Source organism: Anoplophora glabripennis, unplaced genomic scaffold (genome assembly GCF_000390285.2).
Source record: "Anoplophora glabripennis isolate ALB-LARVAE unplaced genomic scaffold, Agla_2.0 scaffold703, whole genome shotgun sequence".
Classification (NCBI taxonomy): Eukaryota; Metazoa; Arthropoda; class Insecta; order Coleoptera; family Cerambycidae; genus Anoplophora; species Anoplophora glabripennis.
In genome coordinates, this window is record NW_019416812.1 from 216,892 (window position 1) to 240,982 (window position 24,091).

Below are 24,091 nucleotides of genomic sequence, written 5' to 3' on the forward strand. Positions count from 1 at the left end.
TTAGAAAATGTCTTTAATTCTTTGAGGAACAGGTGTGAAAAGTGCTTGGAACAAGGAGGGGGACACTTTCAGCAGCTGCTTTAATTTATTGTTATAACAAGGAGGGGGACACTTTCCGCAGCTCCTTTAATTGTTTGTTATTGTTATCACGATTATTCTTTAAAATAAAGTTATATAGTCATTAACGTTATTGAAACTGACAGCTGCTATACAGCTCGTTGAGAAATGAGGTTAAGTTGGTCGCTATAAGCTACTCCCTACGTTCAATGTGTTAGAGCCAACTTCGACCACGTTTTTATTTGAACGCTCGTTATTACCTGAATCACACCAAATTGCTGCACTGCACTGCTAAGCCATTTCTTGACAACTGAATTTATGACCAGGTCGTCCAGTGCATCTTTGTTTGTGCAGCGTTTGGCCGCGCGCTCATTCTTCAACTGGGCTACCAGTAATGGCAAAAATATATCTGGTATTAATGATATTAGACTTCCTTCAAATCGCTCATTTAGTACATTTTTTTTATTCATATTCAGATTTTTTTTCAACAATTTCTCCCTCAAAATGTGACGTCATACCACGCGATAGGAAACACGGAATCAAACAATTTTATATGACGGACCCTAATTTTTTTTCTCCAGTAGAGTACGTCAGAGAGGTTTGGCCAAACTTATCACTGTATAAGCCTAAGCGTCACGGACCGTATCCGCGTAAATATTAAAAAATAAATTAATTGCCACGTTTCTATATGGAACCAGAGTTTCATCTTGGAAATTCTTGACCCTAAATTAATTTTCTTGCGACTTCATGCAAATTCGTCATTGTATTTTGTGAGGAATTGCGGGGGCCCGTACGCTTTTCTCTTCGGTAGTTCATTAAATAATTCCCTTTATAATTCAGTCCTCCTAGGACGGATACTTTGCGATATTATTCCGAAAATATAGACAGACCTGGCAAATCCCCATGTCAAAAGCGACATAGAGGCTCGGTGTGAAATCTTTTAACCCGCTTAAAAGATTGTCGTCGCGCTCACTACAGAAATCGGTTATAATTACATTTCACCCAGAATGATCTGCTAGTCGTGGAACGAAATGCGACTAGTAATACGGATATAATAACGGTCATAAGTAAAGCACGAAAAGCGGTACACATGGTTCATCTTTGACGTCAGTAACCGCGTAGGCCGAGAAAATGTTTTTATAACGTGTCTATATTCACACGTGCTGAGACACCTTATATATTATTATTCTAGACAGTAGAATCTTACAACGTGCAGTGATTGATGACGAAAAATGTTGGCTCTAAAAAATTGCGAAACCCCGTTTCATTACTCTTCTAGTTTTCACTGTTACCATCAGTTTATTTTTTTTTAATTTACGAAAAGCGCGTAGAGCACACGACATAAGAAGGAAGGACGAGTTCTAGGACTGCTTTCGCAGGCGAATATCCTCCCACCTGCATTTTAACTTCGATTGTTTCAGAGCCTGGCCATAAATCAACAGGGCGTGATTCGGGAGCGCGACGAGTTTATCCTGAGCTGCGTGGCCAGGGGATCGCCCACCATGACATTCCGCTGGTTCAAGGACGGCGTCTTCGTCAACGTCACATCAACCAGGTAATCGATTACGATACTTATAACTATTTCTGAGGGTATTAAAAATATTGTAAATGGAGTTATTTTAAGTTCGGGATGTGGGAGAGTTTTTTAGAGGGTAATTCAATCTTTATTTAAAGGTGTATCCATACTTAGACCAGTTAAATAGGCCTCTTGCAGAAAAAAATATTTTAGTAGTTTTTGTATCTACACTGAATACTACAAACAATTTGTAAAGGTTTTGTTATATTAATTTATTTTTAAGAAGTTATTAGATATTAAAGTTTTAATCGGTTCGCTTCGCGCGTGGTGATGTAAATTGTAAAATGACAAAATGTTACTTACATAAATTACTGTAAAATTACCGTAATATTACGCACCGCGAGATAACGGATGTAATTTATGTAATTTTTGTAACTTACGTAAATTACGTAATTTACTGTAATTAATGTTAATTTACACTTAATTTTAAATATCGCGCCAATTTCAATTTTGACATTTAAGGTTTTATAACCTTTCTTTTATATTAGCAATATTAGCATTCATTCTGAAAAGTATGGTGATAGTGAGGATGAGGACCAGGATTATACAAGCTCTAATAGCTGTTTTACATTGACAATTTATTCATGAATAAATTAACGAAGTTCTCCATGAATTAATTCACGAATTTATTGGTAAATAGTGTGGTTTTACACTGCTACAGACTTTGTCAAGTTTTTTGACGCATAAATCAGTTCTACCAACAAATAAACTTCAAAAACATCACCGTTCCACTCATAATTGTAGTGACACAACAGCGGTACCGTTTTGCATATCAATAAACATTAATTTTTGTAAGTAACAAATCAGTAAAAATAATGCAAAACTAGTACGACGCCACACAATTATTTACATATTCCAATAACATAACCTCATTACTGATCTGAGGCAGGAAATCTGTTGGATTGGTACTTCCGAACTTCACAAAGAAATTGACGAAAATTAGAGTATGTTCTAATTTGCCAAGAACTTGATGAATAAATTCATGAAGTTATTTGACAGTAGACAAGAAATTCCACAAGTGTAGTGCACCAAGCATTACACTTGTCCAATTTCTTGATGAAGCGACTTCATAAATTAATTCATCAATAAATTGTCAATGTAAAACAGCTATAAGAATAAGGTATTACCTGAAACAAATGAAGGATTTGAGGCAAAATGTTTCACTTGAAAAGGTTTGTTTTTCGTTGTTGCATTTTTCGTTCATAATTTTGACTAAAATTTAGGTTGACCATGCAAACTCGAACTGACAGAAATAAATTGAATGAAAGAGGTACAAAAGAAAACAGAAATAAACGATGAAGAATTAAAAACTGTTAATTGTAATACATTCTACCAAAAAAGGCCTATGTCCCAGAAAAACAAATGCTTAAAGAAACGAAAGCTGTTTTAAATAGAAACCTAAATATTTGTATTTAGATTTGATTTATTTTATTTTTATTGCTGCACTGCACTTATATGAATGTTACTTATATGAATAAAAATTTAAATTTTTTGCATAAAAATCGACAAATATTATTTTTTAATTATTGAATTGCATGACTAGTTTTATAGAAGCTGAGTACTGAGAAGCTAAACAAGCTGAGTACACTTTAAAATGTCGTAAAATTTAAATGTCATAAATTACATAAATTACAAGCTAATTTGTAAATTACATGAAATGTTACCTGTATAATTACATTTTCATAAATTACAAGTAATTTAACATCACTATTCGCGCGCAAACGCCATGGACTGGGATGTCGATACGTTGACGTCATCGGTAAGTAAATGGCAAGCGTGACATATACAATAACGCGTTTCGCCAGTGCAGCTGACTGCTTTGGTTAAATGTGTGGAGTGGTGTCAATAAGCAGTACGATACCTTATATATACTGTAAATTTGTGAACTTAAACTTATAATAACTATGGCAATTCGAGATATGAAACGCGCATAAAAAAAAGGTGGGCTTAACTTTTGACGGCACAATATGTTAAAAAAATCGAAAAATGTCATATTTTTCTTCCTATTTAATTATGTATCTTTTCAAGAGTTCATTTTAGGCGAAAATGGAAGAGGAAAAAAAATGTTTGTAATTAAATTTTACAAAATATGACTAGTTACAAATCGAATGAATCATGATTATTATTGTAAAAATCGAAAAAATCGGCAAAAACTGGGTTAAAAAATATTTGTTTTTAGGGATTTTTTTTTAGGTCTTTAAGTTGGGTATAGGACCTTCATACTTGGCTGAAGAAAACTTCATGTTATGTAGAATCATCACACCAAATTTCATCAAAATCGGTTCGATAGATTTTGCAACCCCGATTTTGAAAAAAATTTTGCAAATTTTCAAAATTTTGCACAGCAAAAACCAAGGCCCTTAGATACTTGAAAATTGAATTACTTATAGAAGGACTCTCAAGCTTTCAAACACTTTGAAAAATTTGAATCCGTAATTAGGAGAGCATAGAAAAATTTTCAATTCTAGTGGTATTCGAAAACCAAAAAGCCAAAAATCTCCGTGGATATACGATTCACCCAAACCAAAACAGATATTGCCTAGTCTAATACTATTACTGGTACATTATACCGATGTGTGAAAATACATCAGTAAAAACGCCAGAAAAAAATGTATTTTAAAATAAATTTTATTAGATATCTATAAATCACATTTTCATACCTGTTTGCCTTTATGTCCCTTATTTCTACCGAATAAAATAAAATGCTTTTCAAAAAATCTCCGCAATCATGGAATTCGGTAAATTGTCTGATTGGGCTTTAGCACAACCTTGTTCGGTCACGTTATAAATATTCTTAAGAATTTTTAAAAAACTAAAAACTAATTATGATTATTTAAAATAACAAATTTAGATTCAAAATATTATTTAGGTAGTAAATAATATGTCCAAATCATCTCTAAATTTCAACGTACGATTTTGTCAATTTTCGAGTAGAATTTTTCACAAAAGATTTTATAATTATTAATTTTAAATAAGGCCATATTTAAATATGTGAAATAAAAAATCCGGCATGTGCAAGAGGCCTATTGTCGAAAATAGGCTCCTTTTTGCCAAAATTTAGTTCAGTAAACAGACACGCATAAAATTAGAAAAAAATCCGTACAATTGAATTAACTACTTTAGCCCGGTTGAATAGTACTGCTTCATTGTCAAAATGGCATCCAAAGTTCTGAAAAAACAATTTTCTTTTTCATTTAAAATTGTGGGTCGCACAAATAAACAATACAGGGTGGACCAGATTCAGCTTGATCCTCCACAAAACAGTTAAAGGGAAATAAACCATGTTCGTTCCCCATCACCCTGTATGCCGCCCCCACAGCGTCGACTTGTCGATAGGCCGTAAATANTGACAGCTGCTATACAGCTCGTTGAGAAATGAGGTTAAGTTGGTCGCTATAAGCTACTCCCTACGTTCAATGTGTTAGAGCCAACTTCGACCACGTTTTTATTTGAACGCTCGTTATTACCTGAATCACACCAAATTGCTGCACTGCACTGCTAAGCCATTTCTTGACAACTGAATTTATGACCAGGTCGTCCAGTGCATCTTTGTTTGTGCAGCGTTTGGCCGCGCGCTCATTCTTCAACTGGGCTACCAGTAATGGCAAAAATATATCTGGTATTAATGATATTAGACTTCCTTCAAATCGCTCATTTAGTACATTTTTTTTATTCATATTCAGATTTTTTTTCAACAATTTCTCCCTCAAAATGTGACGTCATACCACGCGATAGGAAACACGGAATCAAACAATTTTATATGACGGACCCTAATTTTTTTTCTCCAGTAGAGTACGTCAGAGAGGTTTGGCCAAACTTATCACTGTATAAGCCTAAGCGTCACGGACCGTATCCGCGTAAATATTAAAAAATAAATTAATTGCCACGTTTCTATATGGAACCAGAGTTTCATCTTGGAAATTCTTGACCCTAAATTAATTTTCTTGCGACTTCATGCAAATTCGTCATTGTATTTTGTGAGGAATTGCGGGGGCCCGTACGCTTTTCTCTTCGGTAGTTCATTAAATAATTCCCTTTATAATTCAGTCCTCCTAGGACGGATACTTTGCGATATTATTCCGAAAATATAGACAGACCTGGCAAATCCCCATGTCAAAAGCGACATAGAGGCTCGGTGTGAAATCTTTTAACCCGCTTAAAAGATTGTCATCGCGCTCACTACAGAAATCGGTTATAATTACATTTCACCCAGAATGATCTGCTAGTCGTGGAACGAAATGCGACTAGTAATACGGATATAATAACGGTCATAAGTAAAGCACGAAAAGCGGTACACATGGTTCATCTTTGACGTCAGTAACCGCGTAGGCCGAGAAAATGTTTTTATAACGTGTCTATATTCACACGTGCTGAGACACCTTATATATTATTATTCTACACAGTAGAATCTTACAACGTGCAGTGATTGATGACGAAAAATGTTGGCTCTAAAAAATTGCGAAACCCCGTTTCATTACTCTTCTAGTTTTCACTGTTACCATCAGTTTATTTTTTTTTAATTTACGAAAAGCGCGTAGAGCACACGACATAAGAAGGAAGGACGAGTTCTAGGACTGCTTTCGCAGGCGAATATCCTCCCACCTGCATTTTAACTTCGATTGTTTCAGAGCCTGGCCATAAATCAACAGGGCGTGATTCGGGAGCGCGACGAGTTTATCCTGAGCTGCGTGGCCAGAGGATCGCCCACCATGACATTCCGCTGGTTCAAGGACGGCGTCTTCGTCAACGTCACATCAACCAGGTAATCGATTACGATACTTATAACTATTTCTGAGGGTATTAAAAATATTGTAAATGGAGTTATTTTAAGTTCGGGATGTGGGAGAGTTTTTTAGAGGGTAATTCAATCTTTATTTAACTTAGGCCGGTCAAATTGTTCAGTTGTTAGAGCTTCATTGTCAAAATGGTGTTCAAAGTTCACAAAAAAAAAACAGTTTTTTTCATTTTAAAATATGGGTCGCACAAATAAACTATACTGGGTGGACCAGATTCAACTTCATTCTCTACAAAACAGTTAAAGGGAAATAAACCGTGTTCGTTCCCCATCACCCTGTATGCCGCCCCCACAGCGTCGACTTGTCGATAGGCCGTAAATAAACCTTTATAAGAACCCCCTCAATTTGTTTGTGCCGGGAGTAATGACGGTCGTTTGTAGCCGCAAGTGGATAAAGCTTATCAAAGATCCCCACATCGCCGACCAGTACACGGCCCTGTTGGCGGTCCAGAGCGCCCACGGCTACGACGAGGGTACCTTCACCTGCCAAGTGGAAGACTTCAACATACAACAGTGTCTCTCCAAGCAGGTCAAAGTGGGCCGCCGGCCCTTTGTCAGGGTCGAACCGATGAGTCTCACCGTCAGAAAGGTAAATTGCTTTTTCTTACGCCGAACACTTTTTTAATTCTATTATCACGTCTCATCAGCACCGAGAAAGAGAAACAAGCGCAAAGAGAACCTCCGATATTCCTAAAAAAAACATAGAAGACTTTACACGCAAGAAGGAAACACATTTTTAGAATGTCCCAATAAAAGTAAAACTTCCTCTCAGCCTCCCCTTAATCTCTCAAGTACCTAAACATCCGAGACTAATATGAAATGGATTGTTTTCTTTATCGACGGAATATTGTTAACCCCCCTCCGGCGTTGTCGCTTTTTTTTTCAATTTAAGGGTGCGCGTAAAAGCTGAAACGAAACTTTATAAATCGTAATTGACTTTCGGAGCGGCGTTAGCGACTCTGCCGTAAAAATAAAGTCGTCCGGGTAAACGAACAAAAGGCGCCTCGAAGTCGTTAAAATTTCCATAAATATTCAGATGCATTATGCAGTCGATGACGTTGTCTCAGGGTGGGTCGGCGACTTATTAGAGACATTTTTCAGGATTCTCGATTATCATGAGGGTCTTAGTTTATTAATCCTGAATATGCTAAATTGTAGCGGTGGTTTAAATTTGTCGGAGATGTTTTTCTTAATACTCGTTTAACTTGAAATATACACGGTATTTCCGAAAGAACAAGGTAGTCCATTTTGGAGATTAATCTTTACCTATTTAAAATATGTTCTATTGCACTCTTAAAAGAGTAGAACTTTGTAAATGTTCATCAAGAAACAAAACATAAATTTATTCGTAAAATACTGAAATACATTTAACGCGTTCTCCTAAAAAATCCGCAACATTATCAATAATCGTTAGGAAAAAAAGGAAAATTATTATCAAGATGCGATATACCATTTAAAAATACTGCAGTTTGAAGTGCTCAGGCAGCGCCGAGAAAAAAAACACCACTCCCGCTACCGACATCATCGAGTCTGAAAAGGTAGCGCATAATTTTTTATCTCACGCCTCATCGCGAGGCAAAGAATCCGGAAGATTGCGGTAAGCCCCAAATGGGGGGAATATAATTCTAAATAATGCTTATCAGGGCTTTATACTTGTATCTCACGCTCTTTTTTTCTCTCTACTGGGGTCGTCCTGCCAGGAGAAATATAAATCAATCAAAATCACGGCTTTTCCCCCCCTTAAATGTTTTTTATGTCGCATCAAACGCCTCAGGGCATTTATAGATTACTTATTAGGGCGGCGTTTCTCTTTCATTTGGAACCCGTCAGAGACGTAAAAGTACAGTCTCGATTTTTACAGCAACAAAATGTTTTCGAATCTCTTGTATGGTTCTCGAACCTGGAAAAGCAATATTTTAGATTGATGTGTATTTGTTGACATATGAAACGTATCCGCCAAAACAGAATTTATAATATGTATTTAAATTATTATCGTATCCCTAAATTCCGCAAACGATATAGATTTGTTTTCCCACAATCCTTTAAAATTTTACAATTTAATGTAAAAACATGCGGTCGCAAAGTTACGCGAGGGTTAAAAATAATTAGATTATCCCTTGGAACTGACATCAACTTTGGGTAACTTGCAGGGGGAAAACTTCACCATCAAGTGTGTAACTTTAGAGGAAAGTGGAGGGGTGGGTGGCAAGTACACTTACAGCTGGACTAAAAACAAGGAATTGTTGCCCGTAAGGACCGATTTGGAGAAATACGAGGTGCTGTACCCCTACGGTACCATTCTCCAGGTGTTCAGCGCCGAGGTAAATATTATTCAGTCTCTTCTCGATGATTGGTATTAGCCCGCACTAGCTTTATCTCTCTCGCACACGTCTGTGCGATTGTCGCTTATTTTGGCAAAATGACAGGGCAGTCCAGTAGTTTATAAGGTCTATGGATATGTCAGACTGTTGTTCGTGAAAATAACGACCGTTCATTCATAAACAAAAGGCTTTTATTCGCGAGTGAAGTCGTTTGTTGTAGTATGTATAGTATGAGTGAAATTTAAACTACCATATGACAACTAAGATCAAAAGAGAAATTTGCAATCAACTGAACTAAATATCCAACAAATGCGAAAAAGGACTGAAAATATGTATCTTATTCATTCATTATTCAATATAATTTAGTAAATAAGGAAATGTTGAACAAAACATAAAAAGAGCAATGTAAAAATTAATTTACTTAAATATTTCTCAAAAAAAAATTACATTACATTTGGAAACATGCAAAAATCAAAATATTTACTTTGTTTTTACTTTCCTGTCTTTATGCCCAGCGCTGTGAAAAACCTTATAACATTTCTTCACTGATTTAAAAAGATGTATTTCTGTTTTTGTACCGTGTTTTGCGCCATTTTTCATGTTTTACCTTTTAATTTAGAAAGACGTGCAATATTCCTGCCTCGTCCAGGACGAGACCACCTCCTCGGAACAAGGCGTGCCTGTCTACGTGGTGGACAGGGAGGGCGTCTACACCTGTCCCGCGGAAAAATTCCTGGGTATGTTTTGGCCCGAAACGGCGCCCGACACCAACAGCATTTTGGACTGCCCCAAGGGATACTCCGGTGCGGCCAAGCGGTACTGCTCCTTGAGGGACGGCCGGAAACCGGCGTGGACGTTGCCCAGCTTCTCGGAGTGCACGCATCGCGACCTGGAGCACGCCTTCATAAAGGTAAAAAAAAAGAAAAAACCAAAAACTGTACGATATAAAATCAAACTGATTAAATCTCAAACTAATTCAGTAACTAATTCAGTTCAATCAATAATTCAGTTAAAACAAACTGATAAAATAACTAGATTAAATCTATTTTAAGGCTTTTACTTCGCTTTTAATTTTTCAGGGCCCATATTCTTTTAATAATATCAGTATTTAGGGAACGAGAACTTGATAGGTACTTGATGGACTCGAAATTTCGAGATAGAACTTGAAATTTCAAATTTGAGGTGTGAAATTTCGAGTTTGAAATATAGAATTTCAATTTCGAAGTGAAAAGCCATTTTTCCACCTGTTTTGGAGACTTTGACAGAGTCGACAGGGAAATTCCTAAACATATTCTAAAAATATCCAAATACTCGTCATGTAAAATGAAAATGAGCATCACTTTCAGTTTTTCGAAAATTATCGAAAATCACCCTTATTTAGGGGGTTGAAAAGACAAAAAAATTGAACAAATTAAGAATCATCAACAGTTGTAAAACCCCAAATATTTCTTTATCAAAATAATATTATGAACGTGAAAATATCTAATTTCGTATTTGATAAGGTCTTGTCCGGATTGAAAATCAGCCCTTGATGTCCCTAAAAGGGTGAAATCATCCCCTAAACGCCTAAAAATGCAAAAAATATATTAAAAGTTACAATTTTTTTCTTTTTCTTTTATATGTATATGATTGAACTTATGAGTGGTTGTAACCTCATTTAAGGGTATTTTCCTTCGGATCTAGTAATTGTGAGTTATTAACGGTTCAATTATCACATATAAAAGAAAAAGAAAAAAAATTGTAACAATATATTTTTTGCATTTTTAGGCATTTAGGGGATGATTTCACCCCTTTAGGGATATTAAGGGTTGATTTTCAATCCGGACAAGACCATATCTAATACGAAATTAGATATTTTCACGTTCATAATATTACCTAATAATATCTCTACTCCTCATTCTAACCACGAGAATTAGTCCAAAAGTCGGAGACTTATGCGGGAGAGGAGGCGGCATATTATTATTAAACACGCCGCATTTGCGCCCAGGAACGACTTATGTTGGTAGGCCCTAACCACCATTCAGTGCAGGAATGAGGGAATCCTGGAAAACTTTAATATTATTTTGGTAACAACATAGAAATATTTGGGGTTTTACAACTGTTGATGATTCTTAATTTGTTCACTTTTTTTGTCTTTTCAACCCCTAAATAAGGGTGATTTTTGATAATTTTCGAAAAACTGAAAGTGATGCTCATTTTTGACGAGTATTTGGATATTTTTAGAATATTTTTTACGATTTTTCCTGTCGCCTCTATCAAAGTCTCAAAAACAGGCAGATTTTGCAGTCACCTTTCGAGATTGATATTGAAATTTCGAGTTTAACTTGAAATTTCAACTTTAAAATTCAAAAATTCTTTCAATCACAAAAATTACAATTTTGATCACAAAAAATGTCAAGTTCACATTCGGAACATCAAGTTCAATCCCAAAATTTCAGGTACAATTAGAATTTTTAAGTTTTAAACCAAATTTGGTGGTGGTTTTGTACACATAAAATTTCTACTTTAACCGAAATTTTGAATTTTAACTCACTCAAAAATTCATATTTTAAATTTGAAATTTCCTATTTTATTCGAAATTTCCTATTTCATACTCGAAGCTTTAAGTTTAATCTCAAAATTACGAGTTGAAATTGCGCTGATTTTATAATTTTAATGCCTCTTGCAATTTGTACTTACTTCTGATTTAGTCTTTTTGCATATTGATTGTAAAATTTTATTAAAAAAAATTATAAATTTCGGAAATTTTAATGTTTAAAAACATCCCACCAAGCCCATTAATTGTGTTCATTGATCATTGCATTTTTTTTTTCAGTTTAAAGAGCTTACCCTGGGCTACACCATCACAACACCGGAAGACGTCTTGCAGAGTTTTCTAAACTATTTAACGAAAAATAAATCTCGCATCTCGCTGCCAGGTGAAGGAGCCCGAATATTATCCCTGACCCGAGAAGTCGTGTTGTATTTAAAGGAAACTAAAGCCCTACACAGGCCTATAAACAACATCACGGATTCGGTCCTCGGCATTGTAGATCGCATTCTCTTGTCTCACAACTCGCTGACGAAACCATCGGTAAGTGCTCTGTTATATCCAATTTGATGCATTTTTGTAATCAATTCCTAAATTGTAACGTAGTTTTCGCCCAATTTTTTTTGCCTGCAATGCCGGGGTGGCATTCTGATGACATTCACCGTAAACCAATAACGTTATTGTTATTACTGTTGTAAACGAAGTCATTCGACCAAAAATCACAGTCAAAATCCATGGTAGAATTGACACTAAAACACAAGACAACAACAACAAAACACATTCACAAAAGTAGGGATAAGCATTAGATTTCTGTACCGTTTGTTTTGAAAAATATGACTGTGGACCCTTTCCATATTAGTTTTTTAACAAAACGCAGTCGTTTCCTAAGCAAATCTGTATTTTAGGAAGTAAGATCGCTGTTGGACCTAATAAGCGAGCACCTCACAACGACCGCTTCCGCTCTTATCGCCCGAAATGGCACCGAAACGTACCACATCAACCGCAACACCGTCGATCTGACCATCCTTAACATAACCTACAGCTCAGACGATTACTTCCACATACCCAGCCACACGCCAGACGTTCAAAAGGAGTAAGACCGATTCGACTTACGTATAAACGGGGCAATGTAACGTTTCTGTTTTTAGGTATAAAAATTGGATCAACGTACAATTTTCTGGGACTAACAACATAATATCGCCCATACACAAGCCTAGGATCATAGCCGGGATAATATTTAGGAACTTATCCTTGTTCCTACCACCGAGGTCGTTTCTAAGAATTAAGTAAGATCCCCGTGACCTGACCGTTTGTTGTGGTCGTAACTTGACGTGATTTTTTAGAGACGGGTCCGAGCTGGAGTACGAATTGCACTCCCAGATCGTATCTGTACTGCCGTTGCCGGAAAACTTCGATATCTACCCGATAGCCATCGATTTCAAACACGAGTTGAGCAACAACTTGAACTGGAGCAACGAAGACGCCTGGAGCGTGAAGTGCGCCTACGCCGACCCCTCCACCTTCACCTACACGTGGGACATCTACAGCTGCTACACCGAGACCCTAAACGACATGAAAACTAGATGTATGTGTCCCAAAGCGGGGATATTCGCTCTCCTGTTGACGATGACCCCGCCTAAGGTAAGTTTATCGGTATCGAAACGTTTGAAGTGATAAATCTCGTTTCTTTTTCAGCCCGTAAGTGAAGAAAATAACCCTCGTCGTTACATCTTGATAATCGGTTGTTCCCTGTGTATGTTACTTGCTCTGTTCACGACGGCTTGCCTCGCCACTTCTTGTTGGATGGCGAGGAGGTCTTGTCTGGTCGCTCTCAAGTTGCAGTGTTCCGTTTCCGTGTTCGTGATCGGGCTGCTGTTCACGCTGGCCGCTGTTACTGGACCGCCACAGGTGAGTCGCGATAAAATTTTAATTTTTCGATTAAATTTTAACTTTTGTGCGATACTTAGAGAACTATTCGAAGTTAGGACAGAAAACACTAGATGGCGGCTCTTCCATAAAACCGCTGTCATCCTTGCACTCGCAACAAGGGAGACTGGGATTTTATAGAACAAGCGCCATCTAGTGTTTTTATTCCTAAATTTGACTGGTTGCCTGACTATATTGTAGAGGGTGGTGCCATCTAGCATTATCTTCCCTAAGTTTGGCTAAAAGTGACTCCAATGCTTACATTTTGTTGTATGCAGGACAGGGTGATTTGCAACTTAGCCAATAAACTTTGGGGATTAAATATAGAACCGTTATCGTCAACTAAATTTTAAAAAATTGTTCGATTTCAAGAAAAAAAGTTACATACTGTCACAAAAATGAAAAGATAAAAAAGTATTCTAAATTTTTAAGTGATTTTCAAAAGATGACTAGAATGTTTAAGCCGATTTGATTTGACAAAATGCCTATTTGTTATTACTGTGGTTTTCGTGATGCTCTTATTACTGTGGTTTATTGTTTACATCAATCATACAGATAGCCTATGTGTATAGCAATGTAGGATTAATAAATCGGATTATTGTCTTCATTTATAGTGAAGCATGTCAAAATGCATTAGCAGCTTCTCGCTTGTAATTAGTACGTTTTCTGGACAAACATGTACCGAAAAGTGCCTTTATCCTTTTTATAAAAAATCAAATATTTTCACAAACAAAAAAGCTGTTCCTCGGAGAAAACGCCATAATCGACAAACGTCCTGTACCTGTTAAATGAATCGGGACGTGAAAAAGGAGTTTTACCCATTCAAAATTGAAAATTAAGCTCATGACATTTGAACTACTTTTCTATATATTTTTTTATATTAATTTTTTTCACAAATTAGGTAGAAGAAAGGCCCAAAAATGTTGAATTGGATCCACTTTCCATTTTTTTTTATCAGTTGTGATTGTTGCATATTCAAGTCAAATTTTATAGACTTAAAATTGAAAAATGAATTTTTCAAGTTTATATTGTAGAGCACATGATTTGAATGTGTCAAAGTGGCAAAATTCTTTGGAGTCTAAAATATATTGTACAATATTTATTTTACTTTTAATATTCTTAATATTTTAAGAATTAAAAAAAAACAATGTTCTCTAGCAATAAGTTATGGTAGAGTTTATTTATTATTTATTTATTTATTTAATTTAATTGAATGAATAGAAACAGAAAATATGTAAAATAAAGTAGCATAATTACAATAAAACAGGAAAATGGTATAAAGACAATAAAAACGGAATAGAACATCAAAAATAGTTAAAAAAAACAAGATAACTAACAACGATGTACCAATATTACAAAATAAAGACAAAAATAAAACATGAGTTATAAGTACTTACATGTAATGTTGATATTGTAACATTCAATAATATTCTAGACACAATTTACGCAATAACTGTAACAGTTAATTTCGAAACAATATGTCGACCTCTTCTGAGTACGGAAAATAGATTATTGATCATTTTTTTCAAAAAAATAATTGACTTTCGATTTTAAATACTTAAAAAGAACTTCTTACTCGTCAAAATATTGAAAGCAGAATGAAATTACAAAAGAAAACGTGAAATGTCAATTAAAATGTATTTTTCGGGGTCTGGCGATGACTTTCACAGACTTTTGCTTATACCATTCGAAAGAATGGAAAAAATAAAGTGTTTTAAAAAAAAGGCTGCTTCTGAGTACCACAATCCATTTAAATAAGAATTTTGAGAAGCCGAGCGCAGCATGGGCACTATGACGTCACAGCACTCCCCTTTCCTGGCTACCACTTTAACGAACATTTACTTGGTCATTTGTTGGTCGAATCGATTAAAAAAAAAATTGGCATATGAAGGAAGTCTTCTAATATAGGATACGAGCCCAAGTTTATTATAAAATATTAAATAGAACAGCCAGATTACCGCTTAAAAAAAATTTTGATGGCCCCTATTGATTAGATCGAGAAGCTATTTTTTTAAATTCATGTCTTTTTAAGTACTATTTGATGTAATTGGTTTGAAATCTGTATATTAAAGAACCGCCAAGATAAGAACCATAGTTACCATTTTTTTTTTTGTTTTTTGTAAATAACTTTTATTTTGCAACTTAAAAATCTGAAATTTACACAGATGTAAGATAATGTAATTAACTTTCAATTCTTTTTTATCGAATTTCAATATCTTGACTTGGATAGAAGATATACATGCTCACATTTTCAACTTTATAATTTTGCAGTAGGTCGCCATTTTGAAATTGGGTATCCGGATTGCGGGTATTTCTTGAGCACCCAAACAGTTACCTTTTACTTTAATTTCATCCAATTTCAGTCACATTTTTTTTCACTGCTAATGTTGCAATGTAAAAAAAATTGTAGCAAATTTCCTCAGGAACAAAATTGACAGGTATACCTCCTGTCCTGATTAGAGGATTATTATTATACAGGGTGGCACAAAAGTATGGAAACCCCCGAATAACTCGTCAAGAGTGCATTTTCTTAAAAAATGATAGGTACAAAAGTTTTAGGATTTTTCCCTGGCTATTCAATGGCGTCCTTGTATTCGATCTTGACCTTGACCTTCAAGATCATTTCAAGGTCAAAATTGATTTTTCAAATGGGTACCCCTATTTTTTATTGCGTATTTGGAAAGAGCAGGAAATTTTACGTCCAAAATTGGTCTTAACCATGACTTTGACAATGACCTTTAAGGTCAAATGTGGGTCGACTTCCAAATATCCCGGTACGACAGAACTTTTGAAGAATGCATTTTGGGAATAAATGTTTCAGACAAAAGTGTAAGGATTTTTCCGTGGCTATCTGATGGTGACCTTGGATTTGACCTTGACCGTCAAGGTCATTTGAAGGTCAAATTAAGTTTTTTAAATGAGAACCCTTATCTTTTATTGCGGATGTAGAAAGAGCAAGATCATTGTCAAAATCATGGTCAATACCATTTTTGAACGTAAAATTTTCTGCTCTTTCCAAATCTGCAATAAAAAATAGAGGTTATCGTTTGAAAAAGCAATTTTGAACTTGAAATTACCTTGAAGGTCAAGGTCGAATACAAGGGTGCCATTGAATAGCCAGGGAAAAATCCTAAAACTTTTGTACTTGCACTCCTGACGAGTTATTCAGGGGTTTCCATACTTTTGTGCCACCCTGTATTAGCAAAAAACTGAAAAAAGATTTTTTTTTTTTTTTAAACAATATGACGCCCGCCCTCTACAAATACACAAATTAAGGATTTTGTTCTGTGTATTTCTTACTTAATTTTAAGCCCATAAAATTCGACTTGGGCCCGATTTTGTAAAAAAACACCTAATTCACCCGGGCTAATTTGACTAAATTCTAATCCCTTTCAGAACTATTTCATGATGTTTATAACCACCTTGGAAGCCTTCTTTCTATTGGGCATGTCCAGCCACCTCAGCAAACTCCTCGTGGTATTCACGGAACTAATACAGCTACCCAAACCGATGGCCTCGAAATACACCGTTATAGGTATAATTTCAGGTAAACGTTTCAACGATTCTCGAAAATACGCCACGGACACCTTTACCGTGGAAATTTTTAGGTGTCACCATCATCACCGTCTTCGGAAGCCACTTGGCTTACAGGACGATGGACATCAAACTGCAGTCTTGGTGGATGGTGAAGGAGACGCTGGCTTTTAATATTTTCGTTGCCGTCACGGCCGTTATATCGGTCCTGTTCGTTTTCATCTACGTTACAGTCATGAAGAAGCTGAGGGAACTGATGAGCGTACACGAGAAACACGCCAAACCGATAAAGAAAAGGTAGCGTTTTAAGAATTTTACTTTTATTTTTAATTCGGCGTAAACGTTTAATATATTTATATATTTTGTTTTACAGGGTGGCTCTGATAAAACGTTCCGGGTACTTGTTTGGGACGGTGACTCTCTTGTCGGTCAGCAGCATAATTTATATAAATAATCCCGATAAAATGTGGAGCATCTACCAGTTCAGTATATACAACGCAACGGTGGTAAGACTATTTAAAATATTTTCGACTAATTATAAGGCAAATTCTCAAATTTTTTTTTTCATTGGGATTTAATTTAGAAAACGTTTAAAATCTTTTTAATAATCGCCTACAAGTCTACTATAGGGCAGTTAGTTTATTTAAATTATTATTATTATCTTATCACTAATATTAGACCCTTCATAAATGTTTACAATCCATGTGTCTGCCAAAGTTAGGCAACCAACGTTGCTCTATTGTTGTGAAAAACTGAAAAATCCTAAAACCTTTACACAACCAATTTTAATGATTCGTTTACAATGAACAATGACAGACAGTTGTGGCTATGCTCGAGATAATGCGATCCCCGATTGGTTGAATGAAATGTGAGAAATTACACCGAACGCCATGCCAACGAGATAGAATGTTGTGTTTCAACGTAATCTTGAACTTATTGTTTTAGTAAATTTTAATTTTACCAAAATTTAATTACCACCTTGAAGGAAATAAAATTACTGGTCACATGGCTTATAATTGTATATGAAGGCTCTGTATTAAAAAAAAATAGTTTAGTTGGCCTGTGAAAAGACCAAAAAAATAAGGTGAGAACTGTTCAAGATTTTCTTCGGTCAGGCTACCAAACAAGGTACAGCTAATTTTTAAAAATAGTGATTGAAAAAAAATGTTTCTGATATTTGTTTGCCTAAATTGTAAATAAGGGCAACATAAATATCTATCAATTTATTATGTTGTTTTAATCGGTCAAAATTGAAAAGAATAACCACATTTTCTAAAAAAATATGAGTTTTATCGGCCAAACTCCAATAAAGAAAATAATGTGGTTATTAAAAAAAAAACGAAAAATGTTAGGTTTTTATTTTTTTATTTTTATTTTTTTAACAATGATGCTTTCATTTTTAACTTAAAGTCTATACATATTTTTCAATTTGAGTACAACTTTGTCAATATTATTAATATAGTAATATTAACTACAGAGTGTCATACAGGGTGTCTCATAATTAGCTGCCAACCCTGAACAGGCCGATTCTATGATCAAAACTAAGTAAAAAAGTTCATATGAACATGGGTCCGGAAATGCTTCCTAAGGGCACAGGGACCCATTGAACAGGGCGGAATGGAAATCATTTTTTTGCAATATCTCTGAATCGCGTTGTGATAAAAGAATGAAATTTGGTATACACAGCTAAATTTTGATGAGCAATTTGATGGACTAATCCATTTATTTCCACAAGGTCCATTGGGGTGGGTACGGGGGGGCCCTTGGTACTTTGCGTGTGTAACTTTTTCATCTTTGACTTTTTAACAAATTGGACAGCAAATTCCGTTTTCCCGAACTGTTTTACGTTAAAAAGGTACTCTTGTTTCAAATCGTTATCTTTAACGGTTTCTGAGAAAATCGCTCTTGAATTAATCCCACTTTGGTCAATTTCATAGTAATTTAAACAAAAAATAATAATAATAATTTTCCTTTCCTCTCTTTTCCATTTAAAGGATTAATTTTTATTTAATTTAATTTTTTATTATTATTTTTTTATTAAAATTAGATTAAATTTAAACAAAAAAATTTTTTTTGTTTAAATTACTATGAAATTGACCAAAGTGGGATTAATTCAAGAGCGATTTTCTCAGAAACCGTTAAAGATAACGATTTGAAACAAGAGTACCTTTTTAACGTAAAACAGTTCGGGAAAACGGAATTTGCTGTCCAATTTGTTAAAAAGTCAAAGATGAAAAAGTTACACACGCAAAGTACCAAGGGCCCCCCCGTACCCACCCCAATGGACCTTGTGGAAATAAATGGATTAGTCCATCAAATTGCTCATCAAAATTTAGCTGTGTATACCAAATTTCATTCATTTATCACAACGCGATTGAGAGATATTGCAAAAAAATGATTTCCATTCCTCCCTCTTCAATGGGTCCCTGTGCCCTTAGGAAGCATTTCCGGACCCATGTTCATATGAACTTTTTTACTTAGTTTTGATCATAGAATCGGCCTGTTCAGGGTTGGCAGCTAATTATGAGACACCATGTATAGCAGATAGGCAACCAACATTACATTTTTTTATAAATTTTATTACACAGTTTGTCTAAATATGAATTATTGCACAAATAACAGACTTTCTCACATTTTAACACAGATTTGCTTTAAAATGGACTTAGTTTGGACTTTTTGTTGTAAAGAAATTTGTAATTTCCCGCCTTCGAATAAGCGGCATCATATTTTACAAATTTCTGTACACCAATAATAGACCAGGGCGGATCTGTCGAAATATCCCACTTCTGGGATGTAAGAGGGGGCAAGCTAATTTTTCTTGGATTACCTTCAGTACAACTCACGTAATACAAGTGTAGATCCTTAGATCTGGGCGAAGTCCGGAACATTTTCAAAATTGCAAAAATGTTTAAAAAATTTTTAAAAATACCTACTTTATCTGAGTTTTTTACTAATATTTTGGAACTATGCATTTTGGAAGAATATTGAAGAGGAAAAAAGTTTTAGAATTGAATTTTGCACAATATACTGTAAGATAAAAATTTTTAAATTTATTACGGATGTTGCAAAATGGCAATAATTGATGAAAAAATGGCAAAATAATCCAGTTTTTTGGATAATTTTTTTGTAAATATTTTAATTGCTTCGAGGGCATTCTAATTTTAGTAAAAAAAAAACTTTAGAGTATAATAAAACAACACACCAAATCTCATTAAAATCGGTTCAATAGTTTTCGCAAAATAATTTTTTGAAAGAAATTTTGAAAAATACTTTTTGAATTTTCAAAATTTTGCACAGCCTGAAATAGAACATATTTGTTCACATAGAAAAGACCGCTCAACCTTTTTCAAATGGTTTTTGAAAAAATGAAATCGGTTGATTAGGACGGCCACAGTAAGTTAACTCTTTTTTTTTATTTTTAAACAATTAGATTACATTTATCAATTTGCAATTTAGTTTTTTTCAAAAATTATAATTATCTTGGAAAAACACTTCTTTAAAAAAAAAGTTAACAATTTAGCAATAATCTTTAATCCAGTGGCTTCGTTTTTCCGAGTTTTATGCTGGAAAAAAATTTTCATATCCATAAGTTTTGCTCGCACGCGCGGAAGGTTACTCAAAAACACGAAAAGTGGGGGAGGGGGCTTTCGCTCCGAGACTGAATTCGGAGGTTCAAAATGCGAAATGCATTATCTCGGCTTCTAATGGACCAATTTCTGTCTAATTTGCACATATTTTGTTATAAACAAAGTTTATTATTTATGCATTATATATACTGTATATGCTATTGCATTTTTTCAATGTATAAATTTGTTTACGTATATATTTTAACTCTCTGAATATGAATGTATTTAGCTATAATTATTACAATTATTTAAATAATTTTTGTTTAAACAAATTAATTTTTTTTATTTGGAAATTAATTTTTTTGTTAAATACAGATAAAATTAAGAAANGGACCCATGTTCATATGAACTTTTTTACTTAGTTTTGATCATAGAATCGGCCTGTTCAGGGTTGGCAGCTAATTATGAGACACCATGTATAGCAAATAGGCAACCAACATTACATTTTTTTATAAATTTTATTACACAGTTCGTCTAAATATGAATTATTGCACAAATAACAGACTTTCTCATGTCCATTTTAACACAGATTTGCTTTAAAATGGACTTAGTTTGGACTTTTTGTTGTAAAGAAATTTATAATTTCCCGCCTTTGAATAAGGGCATCATATTTTACAAATTTCTGTACACCAATCGGATCAGGGCGGATCTGTCGAAATATCCCACTTCTGGGATGTAAGAGGGGGCAAGCTAATTTATTTTGGATTTCCTTCAGTACAACTCACATAATAAAAGTGTAGATCCTTAGATCTGGGCGAGGTCCGGAAAATTTTCAAAATTGCAAAAATGTAAAAAATTTTAAAAATACCTACTTTATCTGAGTTTTTTACTAATATTTTGGAACCTATGCATTTTGGAAGAATATTGAAGAGGAAAAAAGTTTTAGAATTGAATTTTGCACAACATACTGTAAGTTAAAATTGTTTAAATTTATTACCGATTTTGCAAAATCCCAATAATTGATGAAAAAGAGGCAAAATATTCAAGTTTTTGGATAATTTTTTTAAAATATTTTAATTGCTCCGGGGGCATTCTAATTTTGGTAAAAAAAAAAAACTTTTAGAGTATAATAAAACAACACACCAAATCTCATTAAAATCGGTTCAATAGTTTTCGCAAAATAATTTTTTGAATGAAATGGTGGCTTCGTTTTTCCGAGTTCTATGCTGGAAAAAAAATTTCACATCCATAAGTTTTGCTCGCACGCGCGGAGGGTTACTCAAAAACACGAAAAGTGGGGGAGGGGGCTTTCGCTCCGAGACTGAATTCAGAGGTTCAAAATGCGAAGGTACGAACAAAATTGTATTATCTCGGCTTCTAATGGACCAATTTCTGTCTAATTTGCACATATTTTGTTATAAACAAAGTTTATTATTTATTTATTAAATATACTGTATATGCTATTGCATTTTTTCAATGTATTGTCCACGAACGCGGTAGTTTCGGACCCGTTTGGAGATGGTGACGTGGTTGGGGGGATCCCTAAGAATACCCAGAACACGCTGGATGCGTGCAGAAAGCGTTTCTGCACGGCCGCGGCTGCTTCTGCGGATGTCGGGTTCGGCTCGCGTTGTGGAACGATAGGTGTAGGGTTCCCCTTAATTAATAAGTAAAGGGGAACTTGTTACGAATTCTTTTTTCCCTATTTTGTGGACTGGCAGACCAGGCCGTACCACAAGCTGAGGGGAACAGCCTTAATATACCCCGAAGGGTCGCTGATACTCAGTACTACTACTATTTAAAAAAATTGGTAGCGACTACTCGTCACTAAAGGAGCGGACAATGAGAGGCTATTCGATTCAAACACTATAATACAAGTGTGAAGACCAACTCAGAGATGCTTCTCGTGGCAAGTCTCGACTGAGAGTGAGCTACCGAGGCAAAACTCGGCGATTATTTAATGAACAGCGGTCGGACTGAGGACTGAACGTCGAGTGCACCGCAGCCTGCTGTTCCAAAAGGCCCCTGACAGTAAATCACGAGGCGCAATGTTGGATTTCTTTGCGTCCCGTGACAGTATAAATTTGTTTACGTATATATTTCAACACCCTGAATATGAATGTATTTAACTATAATTATTACAATTATTTAAATAATTTTTGTTTAAACAAATTAATTTTTTTGTTAAATACAGACAAATTTAAGAAAAAATAATACTTTAAAATTATAATTTTTGAAAAAACTAAATTGCAAATTGATAAATGTAGCTAATCTTATCTTTTAAAAATAAAAAAGAAGTGTTAACTTGAAAAATTTACTGTGACCGTCTTAATCAATCGATTTCAATTTTTCAAAAGCCATTTGAAAGGTCTTTTCTATGTAAAAAAAGTTTCAAGGATCTAGATGCTTTATTTGCTATATTGCTATATTTTAAAAATTCGAAAAAAAAATTTTCAAAATTTACAAAAAAATTATTTTTCGAAAACTATCAAAGCGATTTTAATAAAATTTGGTGTGTTATTTTATTATACTCTAAAGATTTTTTTCCCCATAATTAGAATGCCCTCAGAGCAATTAAATTATTTTAAAAAAATTATCCAAAAAACTTAATTATTTTGCCTTTTTTCATCAATTATTGCTATTTTGCAACATTGTTAATAAACTTTAAACATTTTTAACTTACAGTATTATGTATTTAAATTACAGTATATTGTGCAAAATTTATTTCTAAAACTTTTTTCCTCTTAAATATTCTTCCAAAAAGCATAGGTTTCAAGATATAAGTAAAAAAGTCAAATAAAATAGGTATTTTTGCAATTTTGAAAATGTTCCCGACCTCGCCCAAATCTAGGGATCTACACTTGTATTACGTGAGTTGTACAGAAGGTAATCCAAAAAAAATTTGCTTGCCCCCTCTCACATCCACCTCAAAACAGATTCACCCTGGTCTATAAGTAATTTGAGTTTTGAACTGTTACTGTGTAATAAAATCTTTAAAAATGTATTGCTGGTTGCCTATTTGCTATAGAACACTTCTAACTTCTTAATTATTTGATGAAAGAAATAGTATTTATTGATTTTTTTTTAATATTATTAATTAATACTATTAAAATTTACCTAAAATTTTCATCTATCTATTTTTATCCAAATTGATATAAGGAAAAATATCCAACATTCAGCCGACGTATCCAGACTGTCCTTATTTGGGATTTAAACAAGCAAAAATCATTAGAAGAAAGAGTTTCTTCTAAAATCATAAAGAAAAATTATCCATATTTGATGTAAATTTTAGATATAATCATAAACTGTAAAAAGGGAGATATTGAAAAAAATTTGAGAAATAAGGATGATTGAAAACCAGAATCTTCACAATCTAGAATTTTTTTTTTTTTAATCTACTTGGGATATATTGAAGTTTCTTCGTCAAAATGTAGTGTACACCTTGATAAGATTTTGTAAGTGAAACATGTGGTAGTTTTTTTTTTCTTATAGGGCCTGATCCTATTGGTTTGCTACATTATACGGTCCGAGACCAAGTTTCGGAATATGTTTGTCAGCAAACCGAGAACGACGAGCGACGACAAATTTTTTAGCATCGATTCGACGAGTAGCCCTTTAAATTGTAAGTAATATTAACAAACCGCAGGGTATGTTTTTAAAAGATTGTTTTGTTATTTTTTCTAAATTTTTTTTTGTTATTTTTTTTACAGATAATTTGAATCGTTAGTTAAATGTAAGTACGACATTTTTTCTTATGATTTCCTTTTTAATTTTCATATCCTTTAC

The 24,091-nt window shown here is 34.3% G+C and overlaps 1 protein-coding gene across 1 annotated transcript in view; it reads left to right on the forward strand.

Moving 5' to 3' along the window:
• The window catches only part of LOC108910229, a 101,461-nt gene that overhangs the window by 75,688 nt on the left and 1,682 nt on the right, over positions 1-24,091 (forward strand). The window contains 18 exon segments of the mRNA XM_023455502.1: positions 1,479-1,612; positions 2,122-2,195; positions 2,741-2,805; positions 6,262-6,395; positions 6,810-7,017; positions 8,579-8,749; positions 9,369-9,659; positions 11,565-11,822; positions 12,185-12,372; positions 12,428-12,565; positions 12,623-12,920; positions 12,975-13,187; positions 16,602-16,752; positions 16,814-17,036; positions 17,113-17,245; positions 23,798-23,927; positions 24,016-24,020; positions 24,023-24,038. Of these exon segments, the coding sequence (XP_023311270.1) occupies positions 1,479-1,612; positions 2,122-2,195; positions 2,741-2,805; positions 6,262-6,395; positions 6,810-7,017; positions 8,579-8,749; positions 9,369-9,659; positions 11,565-11,822; positions 12,185-12,372; positions 12,428-12,565; positions 12,623-12,920; positions 12,975-13,187; positions 16,602-16,752; positions 16,814-17,036; positions 17,113-17,245; positions 23,798-23,927; positions 24,016-24,020; positions 24,023-24,038 (2,830 nt within the window).